The sequence below is a fragment of the Nycticebus coucang genome, chromosome 10 (assembly GCF_027406575.1).
Source record: "Nycticebus coucang isolate mNycCou1 chromosome 10, mNycCou1.pri, whole genome shotgun sequence".
Classification (NCBI taxonomy): Eukaryota; Metazoa; Chordata; class Mammalia; order Primates; family Lorisidae; genus Nycticebus; species Nycticebus coucang.
Genome location: NC_069789.1, coordinates 108123554 through 108149162, shown reverse-complemented (window position 1 = coordinate 108149162; position 25609 = coordinate 108123554). Strand labels below are relative to the sequence as shown.

Below are 25609 nucleotides of genomic sequence, written 5' to 3'. Positions count from 1 at the left end.
ATGGCCTTCAGACATATGAAAAAATGCTCATCATCTTTAATCATCAGAGAAATGCAAATCAAAACTACTTTGAGATATCATCTAACTCCAGTGAGACTAGCCTATATCACAAAATCCCAAGACCAGAGATGTTGGCGTGGATGTGGAGAAAAGAGAACACTTTTGCACTGCTGGTGGGAATGCAAATTAATACATTCCTTTTGGAAAGAGATATGGAGAACACTTAGAGATCTAAAAATAGATCTGCCATTCAATCCTGTAATCCCCCTACTGGGCATACACCCAGAAGACCAAAAATCACACCATAACAAAGATATTTGTATCAGAATATTTATTGCAGCCCTATTCATAATTGCTAAGTCATGGAAAAAGCCCAAGTGCCCATCGATCCACGAATGGATCAATAAATTGTGGTATATGTACACCATGGAATATTATGCAGCCTTAAAGAAAGATGGAGACTTTACCTCTTTCATGTTTACATGGATGGAGCTGGAACATATTCTTCTTAGTAAAGTGTCTCAAGAATGGAAGAAAAAGTACCCAATGTACTCACCCTTATTATGAAACTAATGCAGGACCTTCACATGAAAGCTATATCCCAGTTATAACCAAAGAATAGGGAGAAAGGGGAAAGGGAGGGGAGGGAGGGGGGAGGGAGGGGGATTAATGGGATTACACCTGCGGTGCATCTTACAAGGGTATATGTGAATCCTAGTAAATGTGGAATGTAAAGGTCTTAGCAACATAACTAAGAAAATGCTACAAAAGCTATGTTAACTATTGTGATGAAAATGTGTCAAACGATCTATGAACCAAGTGTATGGTGCCCCACGATCATACTAATGTACACAGCTATGGTTTAATAAAAATAAAAAAAAAAAAAGAAAATCATGAGGCTGGGCACTGTGGCTCATGCCCTGTAATCCTAGAACTCCAGAGGCCAATGTAGGTGGATTGCTTGAGCTGAGTTCGAGACCAGCCAGAGCAAGAACAAGAACCTGTCTGTAATAAAAACAGAAAAAAACTAGTGGGGCATTGTGACTGGCGCCTATAGTCCTGGCTACTCAGGAGACTGAGGCAAAGCGGATTAAATAATTCCAAGAGTTTGGGGTTGCTGTGAGCTATGCTGACCATAGCACTCTACCCAATAGCACAGAATGAGACTCTGTCTCAAAAAAAAAAAAAAAATCACGAAGATGAAAAACAGTATATTTACTGTTCCTTAAATGGAGTGGATTATCACAAAAGTCTTCATCTTCGTTTGAAGCTGAGAAAGAGCTGTTGGTCTTGTCATCTTGGATGGCAGAGGAGGAAGAGATGGAGGATGTGGAAGGGGAGGCAAGAGAGGGAAGCACATTAGGTATAATTTTTATTGAAAAAAATCCACATATAAGTGGACCAATGCAGTTTAATCCTGTGTTGTTCAAGGATCAGCTGTGTTATTTATTCATGTTTGTAAATTTATTTTTAGAGAGCACAACAATGTTAGGGAGCAAGAAGTTATCTCAAAGATATTAAGAGTATTAAAGAAGAAACATTCCAACATGACATAGTGCTCTAAGATCAACACATAAAGAATATGGAAAAATTCTCTGCAACAATACATACCTTATTGTCCATAAGAAAATTCTTAAGAAAGAGAGATGCTGCCAGTGTCATGAGTGGGGGAACTACTTCAGTCATCAGTCAACTCTCATCCAGCATCAGTGAATCCAAACAGGAGAAAGAGCCTGTAAATTTAAGGAATGTAGAAAAACCTTTAGTCAGAGGGCACAACTGACCAAGTGTGAGAGAATTCACATGAGTGAGAAGCCCTATAAATGTAAAGACTTTACGAAAACATTTAGCCAGATGCCTATCTCACTCAGCATCGGAGTATGCACACAGAGAAAAGTTCCATGAATGCAATGAATGTGGAAAGGCCTTCAGCTGGATCACTGGAGAATTCATAGTGGAGGAAAACGCTTTGAATGTAAGGAACGTTGCAGAGCCTTCACTCAAAGTGTACAGCTCTTTAGACATTAGAAAACTCATTCTGGAGAAAAATTATGTGTGTGCAGGAAGAATTCCCTGGTATGCCTGCGAGTCACGGTCCACTCGCTTCAACACGCACCTGGCAGGCGCGCATGCTCTGATTCTCCAACTCTACAGAGTAGCCACGCCCTGTCCCCCGCCCCTCGCGTTGGAGGGTTCGCGAAGGCTTGCGCCTGCGTATTAGGAGTTCCAGGGTGGACTCCCGAAGCCCTTCGGAGGAGAGCGTTTGGCTTCCGGATGAGGCTTTTGCGGTGTTCTGCGTGGTCCGAAAGACCCAACCAGAGGGCCTGGGCCGGCTGGGCCGGGTAGGCGTGAAGGGCGGGCTGGGATCTGGACTATGTAAATCCCAGCTGCCTCCGCTTTCTCCGACTGACTACATTTCCCAGAGGCCCGCGCGGCGCCAGTCCTGGGGTTGAGTGATGCAGTCCCTGAGGCTACGGCTGGGAACCGGGGGCAGCAGGGGCGGGCCGTCTGCGAGGGATGGGTGTGTGCTTGTGAGGGAGAGCCCGGCCCACGGGTGTGGGTGTGGGTGTGTTGGAGAAAGACAGACTCAAACGTGAGTCCAGGGTATGAAGGACCGGTCAGCGTGAAGCTCCAAGAGAGGCTGGGGTGTGTGTGAGACTGATAGTCCGAGTGTGAGACCCGTCTTTGCTGGTGTGCGGCTGGTGAGAGGCCTGACAGAGGCTGACCTATGAGAGTTCAGAGTGTGAGACCAGGAGGTGTTGGTGAATGCATGAGAGGACAGAATCGAGTATGGGAGAAAGTTGTGCGTGTGTGATATTGTCAAATATATATTTGGCCTTCATTCCAGTTTCCTGGCATCCAACTTCTAAAATCCCTGAAGTAGTAAATGTCTTTTTGACCTATAATGATTGATGGCTGGCGACCCCGTGGTAGAGTCAGGGTAGGGGCATCTCACTGGAAAGACCAAGGCAAGATTAGAGGGTTAGTACTGTCTGCCCCTCTCCCAATATCCAAGGACAGTAAAGGGGGAAATGATTTTAATTGATCTGTCATGCCTAGGTAGTGAAACTTCCATAAAGTTTTGGTGAACTTTGGATTAATTTTGATGAACTTCTAGATAGCTGAATTTGTGGAAGTTCCTGTAGGATGAGCCTCTCTTCACATAACCTTGCCCTGTGATCTCTTCATCTGTATCCTTGGTAGTATCCTTTAATAATAAGCTGGTAAATGTGTTTCCCTGAATTCTGTGAACTGCACTAGCAAATTGAACCAAAGAAAGGGGGCTGGGGAGCTCTGATTTGTAGCTGATTGGTTACTAAACAACCTGGAGCTTGGGGATTGGCATCAGAAGTGGGGGACATTCTTATGAGACTGATCCCTCAACCTGTGGGATCTGATGGGAGCTAGTGTCAGAACTGAATGGCATCAGAGGATGCCCCATTTGCTGTGGAATTGTTTGCTTGGTGTGTGTGGGAAGATCCTTGAACATCTGGTGTTGAAGTGTTTTGTGTTGTGAGAATAGATTAGGAGAAACCGAGTTTGTTTTTCCATGTTTGTATGTGTGAGTGGAAGAAAGACAAGTGATGTGGTTGTGTGTGAGACCAAAATAGTTAAAAAAGGAGCTATGTGAATCATGATATGTCACCCAAAGGCTTTACAAATATAGCATCTGTAAGGGTGTCGTGGCAGTGAGCCCAGGGGATGTGAGAGAATTAGATTGGGATATGTGTGAAGGAGCTTGTGGGTGCTGTTACCCGTGGCCTCTGTCAGACCATGGTGTATCTGACTGTATATGGTGTGTCTGCCTTAGGGCTGTGATTGTGTCTTCTGTGTAATTAAGAAATATGCGAGATTTTATATTAGTGTTGGTATGTATCCCATGCTTGTAATTGGCTCTGTGTGACCGATCTACAAGCAGAGACTACTTGTACAATCATAGCATTGGATTCTTTTATTATAATTGTTTGGAATTGTGAGTTGCCAGGATAAGAATCCTGAATTAGATTTCCCTGCCTCCAATCCAAGAGTTTCAGTAAAAAGCAGGAGCCTAGGGGACTAGCTTCTAACTAGAGGAGGAGATACCTTCAATTCTGGTGACAAAGGATAGGGGGAGCCAAGGGGATGAGAACAGAGGTGAGAGTGAAGGTGACAGAATTGAGACTAAAGTTTGCATTGTTCTAGGGTGAGAATTTGAATACCCTTGGGCATTGGGTGGTAAAGGAGAGTAATCCTGGCCTCTAGTGGCATGTAAGTCGGATTTTTGAACTGTAGACTGTCAAAGAATGAAGCAGATACCCAGGAAGAGAACAAGTCCACCTTTCCCTATAAAATAGAGGAAATAATTACATCATAAGATTATTAAAAACCAGAGTGATAATATAATCTATGCAGCATACCTATCTTATTTTTATTCATAATAAGACCAAAGTATGGGAAAATAGTTTTTGGAAAAAGATTAAACTGGGGACTTTAAGCATAAGAAAAGCAGTTGTTAAACTATACTCCCTCTGTGTCCATAGATTGCCCATAATCACCCCATTATGTGAGTCTGTGACCAAAGAAAGCTGGGAAGAAGATGATGATTTTTCAGGTTGGTGATTCTGGGAGTGTGGTGAAGGTCTCATCTCTATCCTTTTCTTCCTCCAGCCTTGCCCTCCCAGGACACTGCTTTTGTCCAACAGAGACCAGCAAGAGAAGGCAAAAATGACTGTTGAGCTAGTGAAAGCCATGCCCCAGGTTAGTTCACGTTTCCTTGCTCTTCCATAAGAGGCAGTCTTTCTGTTTGGAACTTAGTAATGCTTCTTTTCTTTTAAAAGTTCCCTTATTAACAGTTTGGTCCAACAGCCTGGTTCCCGGTTATTTCAGAGAACATTGTTCTTAACTCTGACTACCTAATGAATAGTAGCTGAGTATGATGAGTCATGGGGGCCCTTCTGAATCCCTTCTTCCCACTTTGTGCACATTTTCAATTTAATGTTGACCCTTGTGAAAAGATGTGCTTTCTGTTATATGCAGTATATATAGATAGCTCATTACTAGTGAGTTGGGTTCCAAGTTAAATGTGCATCCAGTGCTTCCTGTACATTAATGCATCAGGAATTAACTTTTTGCTGAATCTTTGTCCAAATCTCTAATTACATTCTTAAAATCTTAAAAGTTTTTTACATTTTGGACATAAATTTCTAATTTCATTTGTTCACCTGAAAAAAATTATCATACTTTGCGCTCTCTCTCTCCCTGTCCCCGCTCTTTCCTCTCTCTCTCTCTTCTTTTCTCTCCTCCTTGGTGCTGCTCTGCAGCATCCCTCCCTCGCCAATAAAAACCTTTTGTATAAAAAAATATATATTATCATACTTTTTTTTTTTTTGAGACAGAGTCTCAGTTCATCACCCTCAATAGAGTACCATGGTGTCATAGCTCACAGCAACCTCAAATTCTTGGGCACAAGTGATCCTCTTGCCTCAGCCTCCCAAGTGGCTGTGACTACAAGTGCCTGCCAGAATACCCTGCTATTTTTAGAGATTGGGGTCTTGCTCTAGTTGAGGCTGGTCTCAAACTCCTGAGCTGAGTCAGTCAATCCACCCTCCTCGGCCTCTCAGAGTGCTAGGATTACAGGTGTGAGTCACTGTGCCCACCCCTACTTTATGTTTGCAAATTTTATAAATTTAAATAGGTGATATCTGCATGTGGTATGAAATTCAAAAGATGTAAAATTTCACTCTTGCCTCCTAATTGTTCTCTTAAGAGATTATTGTCAGCTTGTATCTCATTCAGACCTGTGTTATGCCTTCGTGTGTGTATATATACTTTTTTCCCCTCAAAGTTAATGGCCAGAATGGAGAATCTTTTAATTATGTAGATTAAGGAAAATCAAAAGCTTGGATCTACTTCAGGAATAAAAAATAAACATTTACATTTATGTAAGCCTTGCTGATCCTCAGTAGTATGTTTTCTGTTTGTTCATATCTTGTTTAACTGCATGGAAGAAAATTCTGAAGTTCTCTTTAGCATAGATTTGATGTTGTTAAATATATCCATAAGTATTTTAAAGACATATACCAGTGTTGTGAATAGAACTTTTCCCATTTTCATCTCTATGTATGTTGCTAAAAAGGGGGGAAATACTATTTTTAAAAAATATGTATCATATCCATGTGTTTTTAAGTCCCTTAAAATTTTTTTTTTAAGTAAGGTTTTTTTAAACAACTTTATTAAGGTACCACTTATATACCATAAGTCACATTGTAGTATACAATCCCATGATTTATAATAAATTGAGTTGTGTAACCATCACTATTTTCAGCTATAGAACATTTTTATTAACTCAATAAGATCCCTCATGCCCATCTATACTTAATTCCTATACCTACACCCAGGCCCAGGGAACTGCTAATCAGCTTTCTGTATATAGGTTTGAATTTTCTGGACATATCATGTAAATGAAGGATGCAGTAATAAGACTGTAGTCTTTCGTGTCTGGCTTCTTTTATTAGTGAAATGTATTCGGAAGTTCATCCATATTCTAATATATAGTAACATTTCAGTCTTCTTATTTTTCTATTCCTCTTTATTGCTGAATTGCGTTCCATTGAAAGGTACACCACATTTCTTTATTCACTGGTTGGTGCTCATTGAGGTTGTTGTCATTTATTGGCTATTATGAATAATGCTGCTGTGAACATTTATGTGCAAATCTAACAAAGTGGCTGCATCAATTTACATTCTTAGCAGCTGTGCATGAAGGTTCCCATTTTTTCATGTTCCCCAACTTTTATGTGCATTATTGATTTTTTTATTGTCTCTTGGTTATTTATTTATTTTTGTATTGCTTTTGAAGTAGGTAAGTTTTAAATTCATTTTTTCTTAATTTTTAATTGCAATGAATTCTGAACAGAGAATATATATTCTAAAAGTCTTTAGGTTTTAAAATTTGTTAAGTCGTCTTGATGCCCATACATAGCTCCATGGTTAGGGCACCGGCCACAGGTTCAAGCCCGGGCTTGCTAAACAACAATGACAACTGCCACAAAAACCAGCCAGGCATTGTGGCAGGTGCCTGTAGCCCCAGCTACTGGGAGGCTGAGGTAAGAGAATGGCTTAAGATCAAGAGTTTGAGGTTGCTGTGAGCTGTGATACCACTACACCAAGGGCAACATAGTGAGACACTGTCTCAAAAAATAAATAAGTAAATAAAATAAAATTTGTTAAGTCTTTTGTTGGCCTAATACATGATCAACTTCTGCATATATTCTGCATTTGTATCAAAAGGGTCAATAAAGTTGATTATAAATCAGTTCTACTGTGTGTTTTTAAAAAATATCTAAATTGGCTCAGCGCCTATAGCTCAAGCGGCTAAGGCGCCAGCCACATACACCAGAACTGGTGGGTTCGAATCTGGCCCAGGCCTGCCAAACAATGACAACTACAACCAAAAAATAGCCTGGACGTTGTGGCGGGTGCCTATAGTCCCAGCTACTCGGGAGGCTGAGGCAAGAGAATCGTTTAAGTCCAGGAGTTGGAGGTTGCTGTGAGCTGTGATGCAACGGCACCCTACCCAGAGCCATAGCTTGAGGCTCTGTCTCAAAAAAAAAAAAAAAGAAAAAAAATCTAAATTATGTCTGATACTAAGGGGCTTATTGAAGTTGGGAAACTTTTATTAGATTTATTTGCTGTATATATTTATGTGTTTTAATTATGTATACTTTTTTATTATTGTTGTTATTATTATTATTTGAGACAGTCTTGCTTTGTTGCCCTGGCTAGAGTACAGAGGCATCATCATACCTTACTGGTATGATGAACCTCTGTCTCCTGGGCTCAAGTGATCCTCCTGCCTCAGACTCCTGGATCTGGGTAGCTGGGACTACGGGCACCCACCACCACACCCAGCTAATTTTTTCTATTTTTCGTAGAGATGGGATCTCACTCTTACTCAGGCTTATCTCAAACTCCTGACCTCAAACAATTCTCCTGCCTCAGCCTTCCAGAGTGCTAGGATTACAAGCGTAAGCCACCACATCCAACCCATGTGTGCTTTTCGAAATTATTATATTGTATGCTCTTTTTGTTGGTTTTTATTTAGTTTGGGTCACAATGGACTTTAAACATTTTCTCACTTTTTTTTTTTTTTGCAGTTTTTGGCCAGGGCTGGGTTTGAACCCACCACCCCTGGCATATGGGGCCTGCACCCTACTCCTTTGAGCCATAGGCACCACCTCATTTTCTCACTTTCTTAATGGAAACTTCCAGCATATATAAAAGGCTAATGTTTATTCTCAAGTCCATAGCCTCCCAGGGTTAACTATATTTACTCATGATAGATAGGATTATGTTACATCAATCAATTTTAGAGTTTTTTTCAGACAAATTTTGGATTACCATCTTAGCTAGCTGAGGATGCATATTGTGGCCAGTTTGCAGATTCTCACATTCAGTATCTACTTCAGTTATCTTATATAAAAATTACATTATCCAGAGTCCTTGCAAATAGGGTTCTGTATATGATTTACATTACCCCAAGCAGAGACTTCTGATACAAGACGTGAAGGCAGAAGTCAGAAAAAGGAAGCAGAAGCTGTGCACAGAATTTTATGGCCAGCATACCGGTAAAGGAATTGGGCTCTTTTGGGGGCAACTTGGGCATAAGTTCTGGTCAGATCCTAGCATGTTAGGAATTCACCTGTGAGTATACTAGAGAATGGGCTTTTTGAAGAAGATCATCTTGATACAATTGGGCTTTTCTTCTGATTATGGAGCATCCAAACCTGGTTCCTTCTGGAAATCTCATAAGTTACCAATAGCTTGCAGTAACTACTTTTTTTCTGAAAAAAGAAAAAATAAGAATAATAGGCTCTTTGGATGTTACTAATTGGAATTTAATTATAGAATTATTAAATTAAAAAACTGGATATTCATGTATATATATATACGTACTTATAAAATTATCTATAAACATTGGTGAAAATCTGGTAGTATACACACCAAATTGTTAACAAATGAATAGCAGGATTAAAAGCAATCAAAGTGTTAGGATCATAGGTATGAAGCACCATACCCAAAGTCATTTAATTTTATAAGAACATTTGAAATGATGATTCTCAGGGGGCACCTGTGGCTCAGTGGGTAGGGCGCTAGCCCCATACACTGAGGGTAGGTTCAAACCTGGCCCCAGCCAAACTGCAACAACAACAACAACAAAAATAGAAATGATGATTCTCAGCCACTGTTAGTTCATGTAACTAGATGATGAAAACTAGAATTCAGGAGAACTAGTAGTTCACAGGGAACCTTAGACAATCTTATAATTCTTTTATATGAAAAGTAGCTTATAAAGGGTATTTATATCTTCTAAAGTCCCACACGTTGACTATTTTGTAAATTTATTCTTAAATAGTAATCTTTAGAACAAAGGCATGATACAGTGATTACTATTAATTAAAATATGCTAATAGCTTTGTTTTCATATTACTTTGCAAATCATGCATCAAGGTTAGGAAGATACTTATTTTTAATGAAAATAACCCTGAATATGCAAAATGCTTGTAATTTTTTGAATTTCTGCTATTGATTGTAACTTGGCATTAAATTACTCTGTTTTAAAAGGTATTGTCTTTTTAATATCATTTTGTTCGCCTAAATGTGGATTCAACCAACCATGGGTCCAAAATAGAGTATTTGCCAGGTATGAAACCCACAGATACCAGAGGGCACACAGCTGGACTTGAGATTTTGTTATTCATGGACCATGGGGTATCCTGGAAGCAACACCCCTCAGATACCATGGGATAACTTATTTTGACTTGAACTCAAAACTGAGTATACAAACTGTGTGATCTTTTACTGCTTCACAACTTATTAAGTTTGGAATACTAGTTTTTAATGGTATTGAGTTTGGAATGCCAGTTTTTAATGACATAGCATAAGAAAACTGCATTATGGCTCAGCTCCCCTAGTTCAGTGGTTATGGCACCAGCCACATACACTGGGGCTTGCAGGTTCAAGCCCGACCCGGGCCTGCTAAACAACAATGACAACTCCAACAAAAGAATAGCCGAGCACTGTGGTGGGTGCCTGTAGTCTCAGCTACAAAGGAGGCTAAGGCAAGAGAATCTCTTGAAACCAAGAGTTTGTTTGTTTTTTTCTTTTTCATGACAGACAGGTAATGTGCCAACATTGTAACAAGATCTGTGGAAGGCACATTTCACGCAAGCACCTGAAAACCCAGTCATCATGCTTATGAACTAAAAAAGGATCTGAGCCCAAGAGTTTGAGTTTGCTGTAAGCTGTGACACTACAGCACTCTACTGAGGGCGATATAATGAGACTCTGTCTCAAAAAAAAAAAAAAAAAGAAGAAAGAAAATTGCATTCTAAATATATTTTTGTTTAAGGGAAAAACAGCCACATCAGAAGAGATACCCTTCCTATTTGCCTCTCCCCAGAAATCTAGGATCTCATGGAGTACTGTTTGAAAAATGTCAGTTTAGGTATTATTTTTGTTATGTTTTTGAAAATTCAATCACAAGTGTATGTCTTTTCTTGAAGCCTTTGTGTACTCGCCTGAGGCCACCTACCCAGTTTTTCCCCATGCTGAAAATGGATTGGCACCCTGTATACAACACAGTTTGACACTTTAATAAGTATTATTTTGGAATGGATTTTACTATTTTATTTTATTTTTGAGACAGTCTCACTTTATCACCCTCGGTAGACTTTTGTAGTGTCAAAGCTCACAGCAACCTCCAACTCTTGCACTCAAAGGATTCTCTTGCCTCAGCCTCCCAAGTAGCTGGGACTATAGGCGCCTGCCACAAGGCCTGGCTATATTTATTTATTTATTTATTTATTTATTTATTTATTTTGAAACAGAGTCTCACTATGTCACTGTTGGTAGGGTGCCATGGCATCACAGCTCACAGCAAACTCAAACTCTTGGGCTTACACGATTCTCTTGCCTCAGCCTCCCTAGTAGCTGGGACTATAGGCGCCCATCACAAGACCCAGCTATTTGTTGTTATTTGTTTAGTAGGCCCGGGCCGGTTCTAACCCACCAACCCCGATGCATGTGGGCCGCACCCTAACCACTAAGCTATGGAAGCAGAGCCAAAGCCCAGCTATTTTTAGAGATGAGGTCTTGCTCTACTCTGGCTGCTCTGGAACCTGTGAGCTCAGGCAATCCACCTGCCTCCCAGAATGCTAAGATTACAGGCATAAGCTACCATGCCTGGCCATTGGGATGGATTTCAGTATTTTTTCCCCTCCTTGGGACTATTTCTCACATAAAGTAGAGACAACTTTGCACTTCATTTTGAAGTCATCTATGGACATGTTCATTGGTTGGTTAAGAATGAATTTGTGTCATTTTAGGACTTGGTGACATTTAAGGATGTAGCAATAGACTTTTCCCAGGAGGAATGGCAATGGATGAACGCTGCTCAGAAGCATTTATACAGAAGTATGATGTTGGAGAATTATCAGAGCCTGGTATCACTGGGTGAGACTCTTTTCCCCCTGCATAATTTATAATCTACTCTTAAGGAACCTTTTCTTCTTTATTTATTATGAAAACTGTTTATATTTTGTGTAGGTCAGAATGAAATCTGGGAAACCAAGTGGATATTCAGGGAATGGAGACAGTTTCAGATTTAGAGTCAGTGAATGTATATCATCTTTTGTGGCTATAACCTTAAGGCAGTTTGGAACACAGGACATGATGAAGATCTCATAGGTCTCCTGTGCTTTCTTGTTCTCTCTTCCTGTATATTTATTGTTATCATTGCTAAGTAATAATAGTCCCCAAGAATATTGCTAGATTACTATAATTCAAAGTATCCCTTTTAAAATATGTTTCTTTTTATTAACTTGTGATAAGCAAAACAGAGAAACACAAACTGTGTAAATGTCTTCAGGTGCTCATTCCTAACAAACTAAGTTGTTCTTTCCTCTCAGCTCTGGGGTCACCTCATTGGCTAGACTAGCCTTCTTTTTTTTTTTTTTTTTTTCAATTTCATGAAAAGCATTTTAATTGACAAATAATAGTTTCAGTAAGGAGGAAATGCTGTTGAAGTCAGCAGTTAATTGAAAATTTTCATACTCTCTTGGAACAAAGTACTAACAGACAAGATTCTAAAATGAATAGCAATCAATCTAGAGCACAATCAAAGGACAGTGGGGAAAATCTATTTTGGTACCTAATTCATTTTTTAACTCTAAATCACATAGGCTTCAATTATTAAGTACTATGTGGGTTAGTGTTTTGAAATGAAGGATTTTCTTCTTAATGTGAAATCTGCAGTTCATCATAATAGACTAGCCTTCTGTTCACTAGAGGCACTGTTTATCATGCTTATGCTCCATGCTTAAGCTTCTTGAAACTAAATTTATATCTTAAACCTAATTTAGGAAATTTCTGGCCATTATTTCTTCAAATTTTTTATCTGTTCTATTTTGGGACTTAAATTACACCTATATTAAATCCTTTGATATTGTAAGTAACAATTGTAGGATGTTTTCTCTATTTCTCAGATTGAATTATTTCTATTAACTTATATTCAAGTTCACTGACTATCCTTGTCTTCAGTGTTTTGTTAAGCCCATCTTCTCATGAATTTTTAAATTTCAGATACTGTATTTTTTTTTTTTTTTTTTTTTGCAGCTTTTGGCCAGGGCTGGGTTTGAACCCGCCACCTCTGGTATTTGGGTCAGCGCCCTACTCCTTTGAGCCACAGGTGCCACCCAATACTGTATTTTTTAATTCTAGAATTTGGTTCTTTTATAGTTTGGTTCTTTTTATAGTTTGCGTCTCGGCTGAGATTTCTGTTTCTATATTCATTATAAGCATATTTTCCTTTTATATTCTTGAGTATTGATGTAATAACTGTTTTAAAACCCTTGTCTGTTAATTCCAACATCTGTGTTATTGCATGGTGGGTGTCCATTACTTGCCTTTTCTTCTGGGTATGATTTCACTTTTTCCTTTTCGTATGTCTAGTAATTGTGGATTTTATCATGGACACTGTAGACAGAACATTGTAGAACCTCTGGATCCTGCTATTTCCCTCTGAAGAGTATTGATTTTTTAATTTTAAACAGGCGGTTAAACTTCAAAGTCTGTTTCTAGGAGCCTTTTAAAATATCTCATTTGCTAGTGTCTGGTAATCCTCAGAAAATGCCGGGCTAAATTTCTGCTCTTAGCCTTTCTAAAACAGTTTAACTTTTAAAGAATTGACTGTCAGTCCCACTATACTATTTTAGAGTTTTATGTATCTGTCCTTTAAGTGTGCTCTATCTCTTAGCTAGTCATTCCTAAATATCATTCCATCAGAATTAAGGAACTTCCTTATAGTTCTGAAATAACCCCAAACATGGCCAATTTTAATGTCTTTTTTAATGCAGGCCTTTGCATTTCTAAGCCACATGTGATCTCCTTATTGGAAAAAGGGAAAGAACCTTGGGAGACGAACAGTGAGATGATGAGAAATACGTTCTCAGGTGAGTGTGGGAAAAATAGGGAAATCCTTTTGACATGATGGCTTAGCCATTTTCAAAGGTGATCACTTAAGCTTTTCAGAAGCTCTTCTTAAGCCTTACAGGCCTGAAGAGAAAACTGAAGCTTTAGTACTTGGCATAAGCCCCTCATGTATCTTTTCTGCTATTTGGTTGTCTTCTCCATTAACTTGCTACCCAGCTCCTAACTGTCCCCTTTCCATTTGCCATACAGATTTATATAAGCTTTTCTGTTTCTTTTTTTTCTTTCTTTCTTTTCTTTTCTTTTCTTTTTTTTTTTTTTTTGAGACAGAGTCTCAAGCTGTCACCCTGGGTAGAGTGCCGTGGTGTCACAGCTCACAGCAACCTTAGCAACCTCAAATTCTTGGGCTTAAGCAATTCTCTTGCCTCAGCCTCCCAAGTAGCTGGGACTACAGGCATCCACCCCAGCACCCAGCTATTTTTTTTTGTTGTTGTTGTTGCAGTTGCCATTGTTGTTTTAGCTGGCCCAGGCCAGGTTCAAACCCGCCAGCCTTGGTGTATGTGGCCAGCACCCTACCCACTGAGCCATGGGCGCTGCCCAAGCTTCTCTGTTTCTTAAACTTTTTCTTAACTCTCAAATTAGCTGCTGCCTACAAATCACAATGTACCCTGCAGCTTTAACTCTTCTGTTCCTGTTGGAAATAGGAAAACTCTGTCAACCTCCACATGATCGGCTCCTTCCTACTTCGCTAACCTCATTCTATATTAGCTTTTCACAATACCTTAGTGCAGATTTTTAGCAAATTATGTGAGATACCCAGATATGCTTCAAGTGAGTTAGAGGTATGCCTAGACACTGAGTCTTTCATCCCTGGGAGAATATGTGGGTCCAGAGTCTGTTGTAAATCTGATTGCCTCTAGGCCATAAGCAACGACAACCACCCCACCTTGCTGTGTGCCTTAGAAACATCAATTTCAATAAGTGCTGCTGTAGCCCCACAGGTCACCTTTTCTCAACTCTACAAAAAGTTCTTTATCGATTCATGCTATTATATTTCCTGTTTCCTTTACCCAGAATGACTTATCAATCCACAACTAAAAAACTCTCATCAGAGGCTTTCACTCACCATCTCATCTAATGAATGAATATTCACCTATCCCAAACCAGTTGCTATCTTCTAAGCCTTTGTTTTCTTTATAACATCCAGGAGAGCCCATAATTAAGCTGCTGATTGTGTAATGCTTATTTCTGCCTATTCTACTGAAATGAAAATTCAAAAAGATAAGGAAATGTTAGGGTCCTACACATTGGGCTGAAGTACAGTGGCTTACACCTATATGCCCAGCACTCTGGGAGTCAGAAGCAGGAGGATTGAGAGAAATGAAGAGTTTGAGACCAGCATAAGAGCAAGGCCCTGTCTCTACTAAAAGTAGAAAAAATTAGCCAGGTGTTGTCCTTCGCACCTGTATTCCCAGTTCCTTGGGAGGCTGAGGAAGGAGGATCATTTGATCCCAGGAGTTTGAGGTTGCAGTGAGTTATCACAGTGCTACTGCACTCTAGCCTAGACAACTGAGCAAGATTCTGTCTCAGAAAAAAATAAAATAAAATCTCATCTGTCAATTATACCTTTATAAAATTCTCCTTGTCATCCCTACATTTGGGATAGTTTGGATCTTCGACTTCCTGTGTCCTCCAAATACAGTTGAAGGCTTCACTTTCTGTGGTTTCAGTTACCGATGGCTGACTACTATCTGAAAGTATTAAATGGAAAAAGTCCAGAAATAATTCATAAGTTTTAAATTGTATGCCATTCTGAGTAGCATGATGAAATCTTGCACATTTCTGGTTTGTCTTGCCTGGGTCAACATCGCTTTGTCCAACACGTTCATGCTGTGTACCTTACCAGTCACTCAGCAGCCTCTAGGTTTTTAGCTTTACTGTCGAATATAAGGGGTGTAGAGTTTGGTGCTATCTGAAGTTTCTGCATCCATTATAGTTTTGAAATGTATCCCCTGTGGATAAGGAGGGACTACTATATGCCAATGTTAGAAGGAAGGTAAACCCTGCTTGGATGTACTTTATGTTTTAGTTATATAGGAAGGTACCATCTGTCTTAAATAGGAAAACAAAGTGAACCTTCCTAGTAAGAGGTAATAAATCACCTTATGAGAACAGGTTGAAGAGGAAAATGGAGTGAATCTGTAAATCTGGTAGGATATTGAATCACAGTGTAGATTTAAGTATATATGTGAGTAATATATATATCTCCAGTGTCTTCAGTGTCTGTGTTAAGAAAAGAAAAAGACACCCATGGCTCCATAAGAGTTTGAAGTTGGAAAAGATCTTCCTGTAACAGATGAATGTGAGAGCACAGTAGAGGGGTGGACTCAATTTCTCTTTCTCTGTCTAGTTTTGCTCTCTTGTCTGTGTAAGAAAAGCCATTGGTGACTGGCTCTCAGTCCTGCAGTTACTTCTATCAGTGATGCTCTGGTTGGAATGTTTGTGTCCCCCTAAAATTCTTTTTTTTTTTTTTTTTTCAGTTTCTGGCCGGGGCTGGGTTTGAACCCGGCACCTCCGGCATATGGGGCTGGCGCCCTATCCCTTTGAGCCACAGGTACCACCCACCCCCTAAAATTCTTACGTTGAAATTTTCTCCTCTAGGGTGATGGTGGGGACTTAAAGAGGTGATTAGTTCATGAGGACTCATGAGTGGGATTAGCACCCTCATAAAAGGCCTTATGAGGCCTTTTATGCTCTACCATGGAAGGACACAGCAAGAAGGCACAGTCTGTGAGAAAAGTCACCCCTTACTAGACACCAACTCTTCCTGTGCCTTGCTCCTGGACTTTCCAGCCTCCAGATCTGTGAGAAATAAATTTTTGTTAATAAGTTATCCAGTTTGTGGCACAACTATGTGCCACACAACATTTCAATCAAAAGACCACATAGATGACATAGATTATAATGGTGCTGCCCTATGCAGGTGTAACTTGTTTTTAAGTCTTTTATACCATATTTTATTGTACCTTTATATGTTTAGATACACAATAAATACACTGTGTTTCAGTTGCCTACGATACTCAGTGTGATAAGAATCTGTAGAGGTCCATAGCTCCAGAGTGATAGACTGTATCATCTAGGTTTTTGCAAGTAGACTTTATAATTGTGCAATAATGAAATTGTCTAATAATGCATTTCTTAGAACATAGTTTCATCACTAAGTGACACAAGACTGCATTTTGTTACAGCAGCTCAGGTTGACCGTATTCCTGATATCAGAATGACCTAGGGTGATAGGAGGCTTATCAACACTTCAAAACCTTTCTTATATTTTCTTCTCAAATTACTTTCTTCATTGGTCTTCCTAATTGATTTCTAAACTTATTGATAACAACTCTGTAATAGATAACTGATTAAGAAACATTGGATTAGTTGATAATTTGCTATAGATAAGATAGAAAAGGAAAGCACTTTCTTCTTTGTCCTTTTCTTTTTTTTGAGACAGAGTCTCAAGCTGTCATGCTGGGTAGAGTGCTGTTGTATCACAGCTTACAGCAACCTCCAACTCCTGGGCTCAAGTGATTCTCTTGCCTCCACCTCCCAAGTAGCTGGGACTACAGGCACCTGCCACAGCGCCCAGCTATTTTTTGGTTGCAGCCGTCATTGTATGTGACTGGCACCTTAGCTGCTTCAGCCACAGGCTCCGAGCCCTTCTTTCCCTTCTTTGTCCTTTTTTAACGTCATCTTTTTCTTAAGTTTTTTTCCTCAGTATCCCTTTTTTTTTTAGAGACAGAGTCTCACTTTATCGCCCTCGGTACATTTCTGTGGTGTCACAGCTCACAGCAACCTTCAGCTCCTGGGCTTAGGTGATTCTCTTGCCTCAGCCTCCCGAGTAGCTGGGACTACAGGTGACCACCACAACACCCAGCTATTTTTTGTTGCAGTTTGGCTGGGGCTGGGTTTGAACCCATTACCCTTGGTATATGGAGCCTGCGCTCTACTCACTGAGCCACAGGCACCACCCTCAGTATCCCCTTTTTGAAACAAATTTCTTTATATTTTTACTGAAATTTTCTTATATATGCCCAGGTTTCCCTTAATATGTTATGTGACTTAGCAGCAATTTTTAAAGCACATTCATTCCCAAAACTTATATTCTAGCTCATGAAGTAAGAATGTTGGCAGTATATAATTACAAAATTATAAAATTAGTTTGTTCAAAAAGAGAAATAATGAAATCCCCATTAGGAAATGACACTTTTCCTAGGTGGTTGCAAGTAAGAAGATGAATGAAAAAAAATTCCTTGATGTATAGCCTGAAGTTCAGGGACTAGTAAGAAATGAAGAGTTCAGGCTCGGCACCTATAGTTCAGTGGCTAGGATGCCAGTCACATACACCGGAGCTGGTGGGTTTGAATCCTGCCAAACAACAACAACAACAACAAAAAATAGCCGGACAGGCAGGCGCCTGTAGTCCCAGCTACTTGGGAGGCTGAGGCAAGAGAATCGCTTAAGCCCAAGAGTTTGAGGTTGCTGTGAGCTGTGATGCTATGGTACTCTACCCAGGGCGACAGCTTGAGACTGTCTCACAAAAAAGAAAAGAAAAAGAAATGAAGGGCGGCGCCTGTGGCTCAGTGAGTAGGGTGCTGGCCCCATATACTGAGGGTGGCAGGTTCAAACCCAGCCCTGGCCTACCTGCAACAACAAAAAAGATAGCTCGGCCTTGTGGTGGGTGCCTGTGGTCCCAGCCTCAGGAGGCTGAGACAAGAGAATCACCTAAGCCCAGGAACTGGAGGTTGCTGTGAGCTGTGTAACGCCATGGAACTCTACCCAGGGTGACAAAGTAAGACTCTGTCTCTACAAAAAAAAAAAAGAACAAGAAGAAGAAGAAATGAAGAGTTCACTATATTGAAAGGTATATATGGTTTCCTAGGAATACGGATTTCTGATTATGATGAAAAGATAAGCATAGGATTTCAGCTAATTCCCAAAGTAGTCACAGGTGTAAGGTGTGTGGATATTGGGGATCTTAAGAGACTTGAGCAGCACTAGTGACATGATGAGATTGATATTTAAACAATATTACACTAACTAGATGCAAAGCAATTTGAAATAGGAGCGAATAGAAGAAGGAAGCTTCATTTTCAGTCTGTTGGGTTAATGCAATTATAAAATATATTTATTTCCACTACTTCTCCAGGATCCCACTGTCCTTCATTTAGTTTCCTTAATCATTTTTTTCATATTCCTTCATAAGCGCTCATTCTCAGGAGTCTCCTACATGTTTTCCAATTGATATATCTGTACATGATAGATTTTGTGGCACTCATTAAATATTTTTGAATTACCTTTTTCACTTTATATTTCTCTTTTGATATAGCTCATGATAAAGGAAACATTTGCTTTTTTTATGTCTTTCAGATTGGGAATCTATATATGAGACACAAAAATCATCTCTGAAACAGTTCATAGATGATGATGCATTCATGAAGAGAATTACAAGCTGTGGACTCCATTGTTCCACTTTTGGAGAAAAATGGAAATGGGAAGACTTTTTTGAAAGCCAGATGGGAACTCAAGAGACATTTAGCAGGACAGAACCAGTCAATCATGAGAAAACCCTCACTAAGAAAACAGACCACAAATACACCAAATTTGGGAAACTTGTTCATCTGGACAATGTAGAAGAGAGTGTTTATAATCACAAGCTGGATAGAAAAAGCTTCTCAAAACATTCTATGGTAATAACTCACAAGAACATCTGTGTATCGAAGAAACTTTTTAAATGTAATGAATGTAACAAAACCTTCACTCACAGCTCATCCCTTACTGTTCATCATAGAATTCATACCGGAGAGAAACCCTATGAATGTAAGGAATGTGGAAAAGCCTTCAAGCAGAGGCAACACCTCGCTCAACATCATAGAACACATACTGGAGAGAAACTCTTTGAATGTAAAGAATGTAGGAAAGCCTTCAAACAAAGCGAACACCTTATTCAACATCAAAGAATTCACACTGGAGAAAAACCATATAAATGTAAGGAGTGTAGAAAAGCTTTCAGACAGCCTGCACATCTTGCTCAGCATCAGAGAATTCATACTGGAGAGAAACCCTATGAGTGTAAGGAATGTGGCAAAGCCTTCAGTGACGGCTCATCTTTTGCTCGACATCAGAGATGTCACACTGGCAAAAGACCTTATGAATGTATTGAGTGTGGGAGAGACTTCAGGTATAACACGTCTCTTATTCGTCACTGGAGAAGTTATCATACTGGAGAGAAGCCTTTTAATTGCATTGATTGTGGGAAAGCCTTCAGCGTTCACATAGGACTTATTCTGCATCGGAGAATTCACACTGGGGAGAAACCCTACAAATGTAATGTATGTGGAAAAACCTTTAGCTCTGGTTCATCCCGTACTGTACATCAGAGAATTCACACAGGAGAGAAACCTTATGAATGTGACATTTGTGGGAAAGACTTCAGCCATCATGGGTCACTCACTCAACATCAAAGAGTACACTCTGGAGAGAAACCATATGAATGTAAGGAATGTGGGAAGGCTTTTAGGCAAAACATACACCTTGCTAGTCATTTGAGAATTCATACTGGAGAAAAGCCTTATGAATGTAAAGAATGTGGAAAAGCTTTTAGAATCAGTTCACAGCTGGCTACACATCAGAGAATTCATACTGGAGAAAAGCCTTATGACTGTCAGGAATGTGGAAAAGCTTTCAAACAGAAATCACACCTTGCCCAACATCAGAAAACTCATACAGGAGAAAAACCTTTCAAGTGTAGTGAATGTGGGAAAACCTTCAGCCAGACTTCTAATCTTATTCAGCACCAAAGAGTTCATACTGGAGAAAAACCTTATAAATGTACTGAATGTGGAAAGGCTTTTAGTGATAGCTCATCTCGCACTCAGCATCAAAGACTTCACAGTGGCCAAAAGCCCTATCAGTGTTTTGAATGCGGGAAGGCATTCCGAAGAAAGTTATCCCTTATTTATCATCAAAGAGGTCATGCTAAAAAAGAACCTTAAATGTAGTACATCTGGCAAAGCCTTTAGCCATCCTTTGCTGCTCATCAGAGAACACATTCTGGATAAAAACCATATGAATGTAAGAGTATAGAAAAACCTTCAGCCAGACTGGTACTTTATAATAGTTTACTGCAACCTCAAATTTTTGACCTCTAGTGATTCTCCTGTCTCAGCCTCCCAAATAGCTGGGACCATGCATGCTACCACACCCAGCTTATTTTTGTATTTTTTGTGGAGACTGGGTTGGGGGGGCGGGGGGTGGTTTCTCACTCTTGCAGAAGCTGGTCTTGAACTCCTGAGCTCAAGCATTCCCACCTTGGCCTCAGAGTGGCTATTTTAAATAGGAGAATTCATGGTACAGACAGATCTTTAGAATCTAAGGAATGTGGAAATGTCTTCAGACAAAATGCACACCTTGCTTACCATCAAGTTTGTCTCTGGCATTCAGCTCTTCCTCACCCACTATGTCACCATGTCCTGTAGATATTTCACCTAAATAGTTTTAGAATTCATCCATTTCTTTGCATACCATAATTCAGAACACAAGTCATTTCACTGGTACTATTTTGATTCTCTAAAGTTGTTCTCATGCATTCTCTTTTTGTTCCTTTCAAGTTCATTCTTCACATTACAGCCATAGTGATCTTTCAAAAGTGGAAATGTAATTATATAATTTTCTTAAAACTCTTTTTAAAATGCTCTCCTCAGGTGACACCTGTGTCTCAGTGAGTAGCGCGCCAGCCCCATATACCCAGGGTGGCGGGTTTGAACCTGGCCCCGGCCAAACTGCAACAAAAAATAGCCAGGCCTGTGGTGGGCACCTGTAGTCCCAGCTACTTGGAAGGCTGAGGCAAGAGAATCGCCTAAGCCCAAGAGCTGGAGGTTGCTGTGAGCTGTGATGCTACGCATTCTACCGAGGATGACAAAATGAGACTCTGTCTCTAAAAATAAATAAATAAAATGCCCTCCTCCTCCCCTCAGACTGGGGCTGGGGTTGGGGCCAGACCTGGAGCCTGGGCTGCCCCACTTTGGGGTCAGGCAGCCTAAAAATGCTGATGCACATAAAGTTGCCTAGTAAAAATGACTGACCTGCACTAAGTGCTTGGTGTTATATCAGTATTCTTCAGAGATGACTTAAATTATTTTAAAATAATGAACTCTGCAAAGCAGTATATTAGTACTAGGTGATCATAATAATTCTGGAAATTAAACAGTATCTTAAGGTGGATTATTAGCATGTGTAATATGTTCAGTGTCTAATGTAACAATATAATGGCTGTCTTATGACTCAGGCTGTGTTCTCTTGCTGGTGACCTGATACACAGAACATGTTTAGGAAGTGGATAGAGCTCTGGTAAACATTGGAACAAAAGATCTAGAGTTTGCTGGTGAGAATTTATGTAAGACTGTATTAGTCAAGGCAAATCAAACTCATATCTAACTGGAGAAATAAAGAACTGGAATAATCTAGCCCCATTTCAAGAAGTAGGCTCGCACATTAGTTCTGACTTTCCAAGGATCCATTAATTTAGTCTGTTCTAAGTATGGGAAAAAGATTTAAAACATTTTTATCATGAGGCTAAGTCAACTGTAATATCAAACCAAGGGAAAATGAAAGTATGGATCAATTGTAATTATATGTAGAAAAAGGAATTACTGTCTTCTACTGTTGGAGAACAGAGGCTCTGAATAAATGAAAATCCATGTTCCTTAAATGGATGTTTCAGATTTTAAAGGTATCTGCACTTACTTTTTTTTTTTTTTTTTTTGAGAGTCTCACTATGTCGCCCTCAGTAGAGTGCTGTGGTGTCACAGCTCACAGAAACATCCAACTCTTGGGCTTAAGTGATTCTCTTGCCTCAGTCTCCCAAGCAGCTGGGACTACAGGCGCCCACCACAATGCCTGGCTATTTTTTTTGTTGCAGTTCTTTAGCTGGCCTAGGCCTGGTTCAAACCCCCCACCTTTGGTGTATGTGGCTGGTGCCGTAACCACTGAGCTACAGGCGCCGAGCCTACACTTACTCTTTTTCAGTCAAAATCCCTGTAGGTTATTTTTACATTGACAGTTTTGTTCTGAAAATCATGTAAAGCAGCAGTTCTCAACCTGTGGGTCTCAACCCACAGGAACTGTATTAAAGGGCCACAGCATTAGGAAGGTTGAGAACCACTGTTGTAGAGAGTTCATTAGGCATCACAAGGAAATTTTTGAAAAAGATATAGCTATGAGTTTAGAATATTGCAAAAATATTTTTATGCATTTTATTAAATGGTCTTTGGTACTTACCCAACTGGAAATAAAGTCAATTCCCCACAGAATCAAAGTTCCTCCTATACACATTAAAGACATAATAGAGAACAACTGTAGGATGGTAGAGGATAATGTAGAATATTATTAGTACTATGCCTTTAGGCTCAAGAAGGCTTTGGTAAGTAGAACACAGTTCAGAATCTGTGGAGAGAAAATGACAGATCAGACCATGTGGAAGATTTAAACGTTTTTCATGGTATAAAATACTGTGTGCAAAATTAAAAGGCATGTTACGGGCTGAGAGATGTTTTGAACATATAGCACAAAAGAGCTGGAGGCCAAGTATGGTGGCTCACACCTGTAATCCTAGCTCTCTGGAAGGCTGAGACAGGTAGATTGCCTGAGCTCCCAGGTTCGAGACCAGCCTGAGCCAGAGCAAGACCTCATCTCTAAAAATAGCTGGGCCTTGTGGCAGGTGCCTATAGTCCCAGCTACTTGGGAAGCTGAGGCAAGACAATCACTTGAGCCCAAGAATTTGAGGTTGCTGTGAGCTATGACACCACAACACTCTACCAAGGGCCACAAAGTGAAACTTCGTCTCAAAAAGAAAAAGAAAGAAAGAAAAGAGCTCTTAGAAAAAAATGCCGTTTGAAATCAGCAGAGGTGCACAGTCTGGTAAAGCATATCAACAAAGTAACTCTTAAAAAGAAAAGCAATTCTTGGATGAAGTTAAAATAGTAAAATAAAACAGAGGAAGCCCTCAACCTCACTAAGATAATTGTCAAAGTCCTCACTACAGTGAACATAAACTAACAAGAACTTAATGAGAATGTTAAGTTGGGATCACATTCTGTACTGTTGCAGATGTTAGAAACCATATTTTCATATATTGAAAGAGCAAAATAGAGAAAAGCCATTTTATAGGGCAACAAGGTGTTACCTGTCAGCATTTTGGATGTGATCACCCTTTGCCACAATTCTACATCTAGAAGTTTATCTTCTCAAAAAGTATGTTATAAAATTGTGAAAAATTTGGAACAGCTTAAATGTCTAGAACTAAGTAAATTATGGAAAATCTGTCCAGTAGATTACAATTCCTGATATAGAGGTGGATTTTTATATATGCCAAGATATTTCAGTTTATGAATCAAAAATGTAATTTTCTTAAATATGGAATATGATCACATAGTTATAACTACATAAACATAAATTTTTCAAAAATGCATTTCTCTTTTTTTTACAGGTAGAAACCATGCACATAGAAACTTCCCTGGGCTGTTTGTGGGTAAGGGATTATTCCCATGTTATTTCATGAACTTGGGTGTGTTGCTAGTTGTCTGCATATGGTTCATTTTCATCAAATAAGATATTCTTTGAGATGCAGGAGGGAGTTGAATGTCATCCTCTGGCCATGACTCAAAGATGGTGTATAAATTTCTGCTGCTCTGCTCCATAGACCTGACATGACTCATGTTTCTGCTAGGTTCTTTTCCTGATTTGTCATAAACCTACAACATATTGACATTTTTACTCCATGTACTCCCTAACAGTAAGAAGTGGATATGACTCTTAAATACAACATAAGACTAACATTTACAGTCTTGTTACAGTTCACACATCATTGGATCTGAAAGACTTCCAAAGTCCTGAGGTCAGTAGTTGGTTGGAAAACAACAGCAGTGTATGATAGTAGGCACTGACTGACAGAATAAGCTGCACCCTCACATCCTCCAGCCACTGTTCCCATATGTCTTTCTTCCACCTGATGTTGGGACATGCTGGGTCCATACTGTTCTCTAGCTAAGTTGATCTGTGGAAGTGAGGTCAGATTCTGTGATTGGTCTTAATCTCCAACATAGGCTAGAATCAAATTGAGAACTCTCTCAAAGGAAGAAAAATGGGCCTTGAATAAGATACCTCTGTTGGGCTTTCTGCTCTCAGTCCTTCAAACTAAACTGGATCCTTCTCATAAGGACTCCATGGTAGAATCCTTTGTACGACAGCTCAGATCAACTGAACAGCACTCTCTTCCTTTACAACCCATGCAAACCTGCAGGTTTATCTGAAGGGGAGGACTCCCTATCTTTGTAGATGCTGTATAGTACCAACACCAGCCAAAATAGAACAACTAAGCATAATGCCCCACTCTAACCCACACAGTGTGTGGCAGCCCCTATCCTTGGTTAATCCAATTCTTATTTAAAGGGTGCACAACAAAAGAAAGAAGCCTTGGTGTGAAGGACAGAGGCGACACTTAGAACTGGCAATGTGGGCTGTTGCTGTTACCAAGTCTGACTGGGTTGCCATCTCCGTAAGTGTTCAAATTATTTTTTTCAGTAAAAGGCATCATTTTGAGGAAAATGGGCTTCACTGGATATTTCCATTGAAAAGAAATGGGGATGGGGAAGTGAGTGGGGCCAGTGTGGCATTCTGGATTATTCCCATTTATTCTGCATTATTTACTTTTAATACTCCTTGTTCTCTTCCATTCTATTCAAGGAGTGAATGAATCCTTTTTACACTATCATTATAAACATTGTTCCCACAAGTGACTAATTTCACAGTGAGGCATTGAGGTGATCTGAGAGTCATATGTTCCTTTATCTTATAAACAGTGGTGAAGTTAGAAGGCAACATGCCATGAGGCAGTATATCATATGAACATGAACAGTGAATATGAACCACAGATATATGGGGGGTGCCAAAAAAATGTACACACATATTAAGTGATTTTTTTAATTGTTTTCTATATTATGTATTAGTCTTCAAAGTTGAATTACGGTAGTATGATGGAATAATCAAATGAAGGCTAGTTTCACCACGTGACAGGCAGGACCATCAAAGAAAA

General features: G+C 39.7%; 1 protein-coding gene and 1 non-coding gene across 3 annotated transcripts; one reads left to right on the top strand and one right to left on the bottom strand.

Annotated features, from left to right (window-relative positions):
• Positions 1-694: 694 nt before the first annotated feature.
• On the top strand, positions 695-24052 carry ZNF471 (zinc finger protein 471). 2 transcript variants are annotated; one of them, XR_008383274.1, is made up of 5 exons: positions 695-4737; positions 11367-11493; positions 13395-13490; positions 18889-20592; positions 24005-24052. XR_008383274.1 is itself a non-coding variant. In XM_053607982.1 (4 exons), the coding sequence occupies exons 1-4, from the start codon at positions 4705-4707 to the stop codon at positions 20511-20513; spliced, it is 1881 nt and encodes a 626-aa protein (XP_053463957.1). In that variant the 5' UTR covers positions 695-4704; the 3' UTR covers positions 20514-20745. The 2 variants fall into 2 exon arrangements, 1 of the variants encoding a protein (XP_053463957.1); XM_053607982.1 differs by lacking the exon at positions 24005-24052 and having other exon boundaries at positions 18889-20745.
• On the bottom strand, positions 10150-10253 carry LOC128598028 (small nucleolar RNA U13). Its single transcript, XR_008383544.1, has one exon. It is a non-coding gene; the product is annotated as a small nucleolar RNA U13 (small nucleolar RNA).
• Positions 24053-25609: the final 1557 nt, after the last annotated feature.

Bases quoted from the DNA above. Each gene is read 5' to 3' on its own strand.
- ZNF471 (XM_053607982.1), top strand. From the start codon at position 4,705: ATGACTGTTGAGCTAGTGAAAGCCATGCCCCAG. The intron at 4,738-11,366 runs GTTAGTTCACGT...GTGTCATTTTAG, and splicing joins TAGTGAAAGCCATGCCCCAG to GACTTGGTGACATTTAAGGA. The intron at 13,491-18,888 runs GTGAGTGTGGGA...TATGTCTTTCAG, and splicing joins GATGAGAAATACGTTCTCAG to ATTGGGAATCTATATATGAG.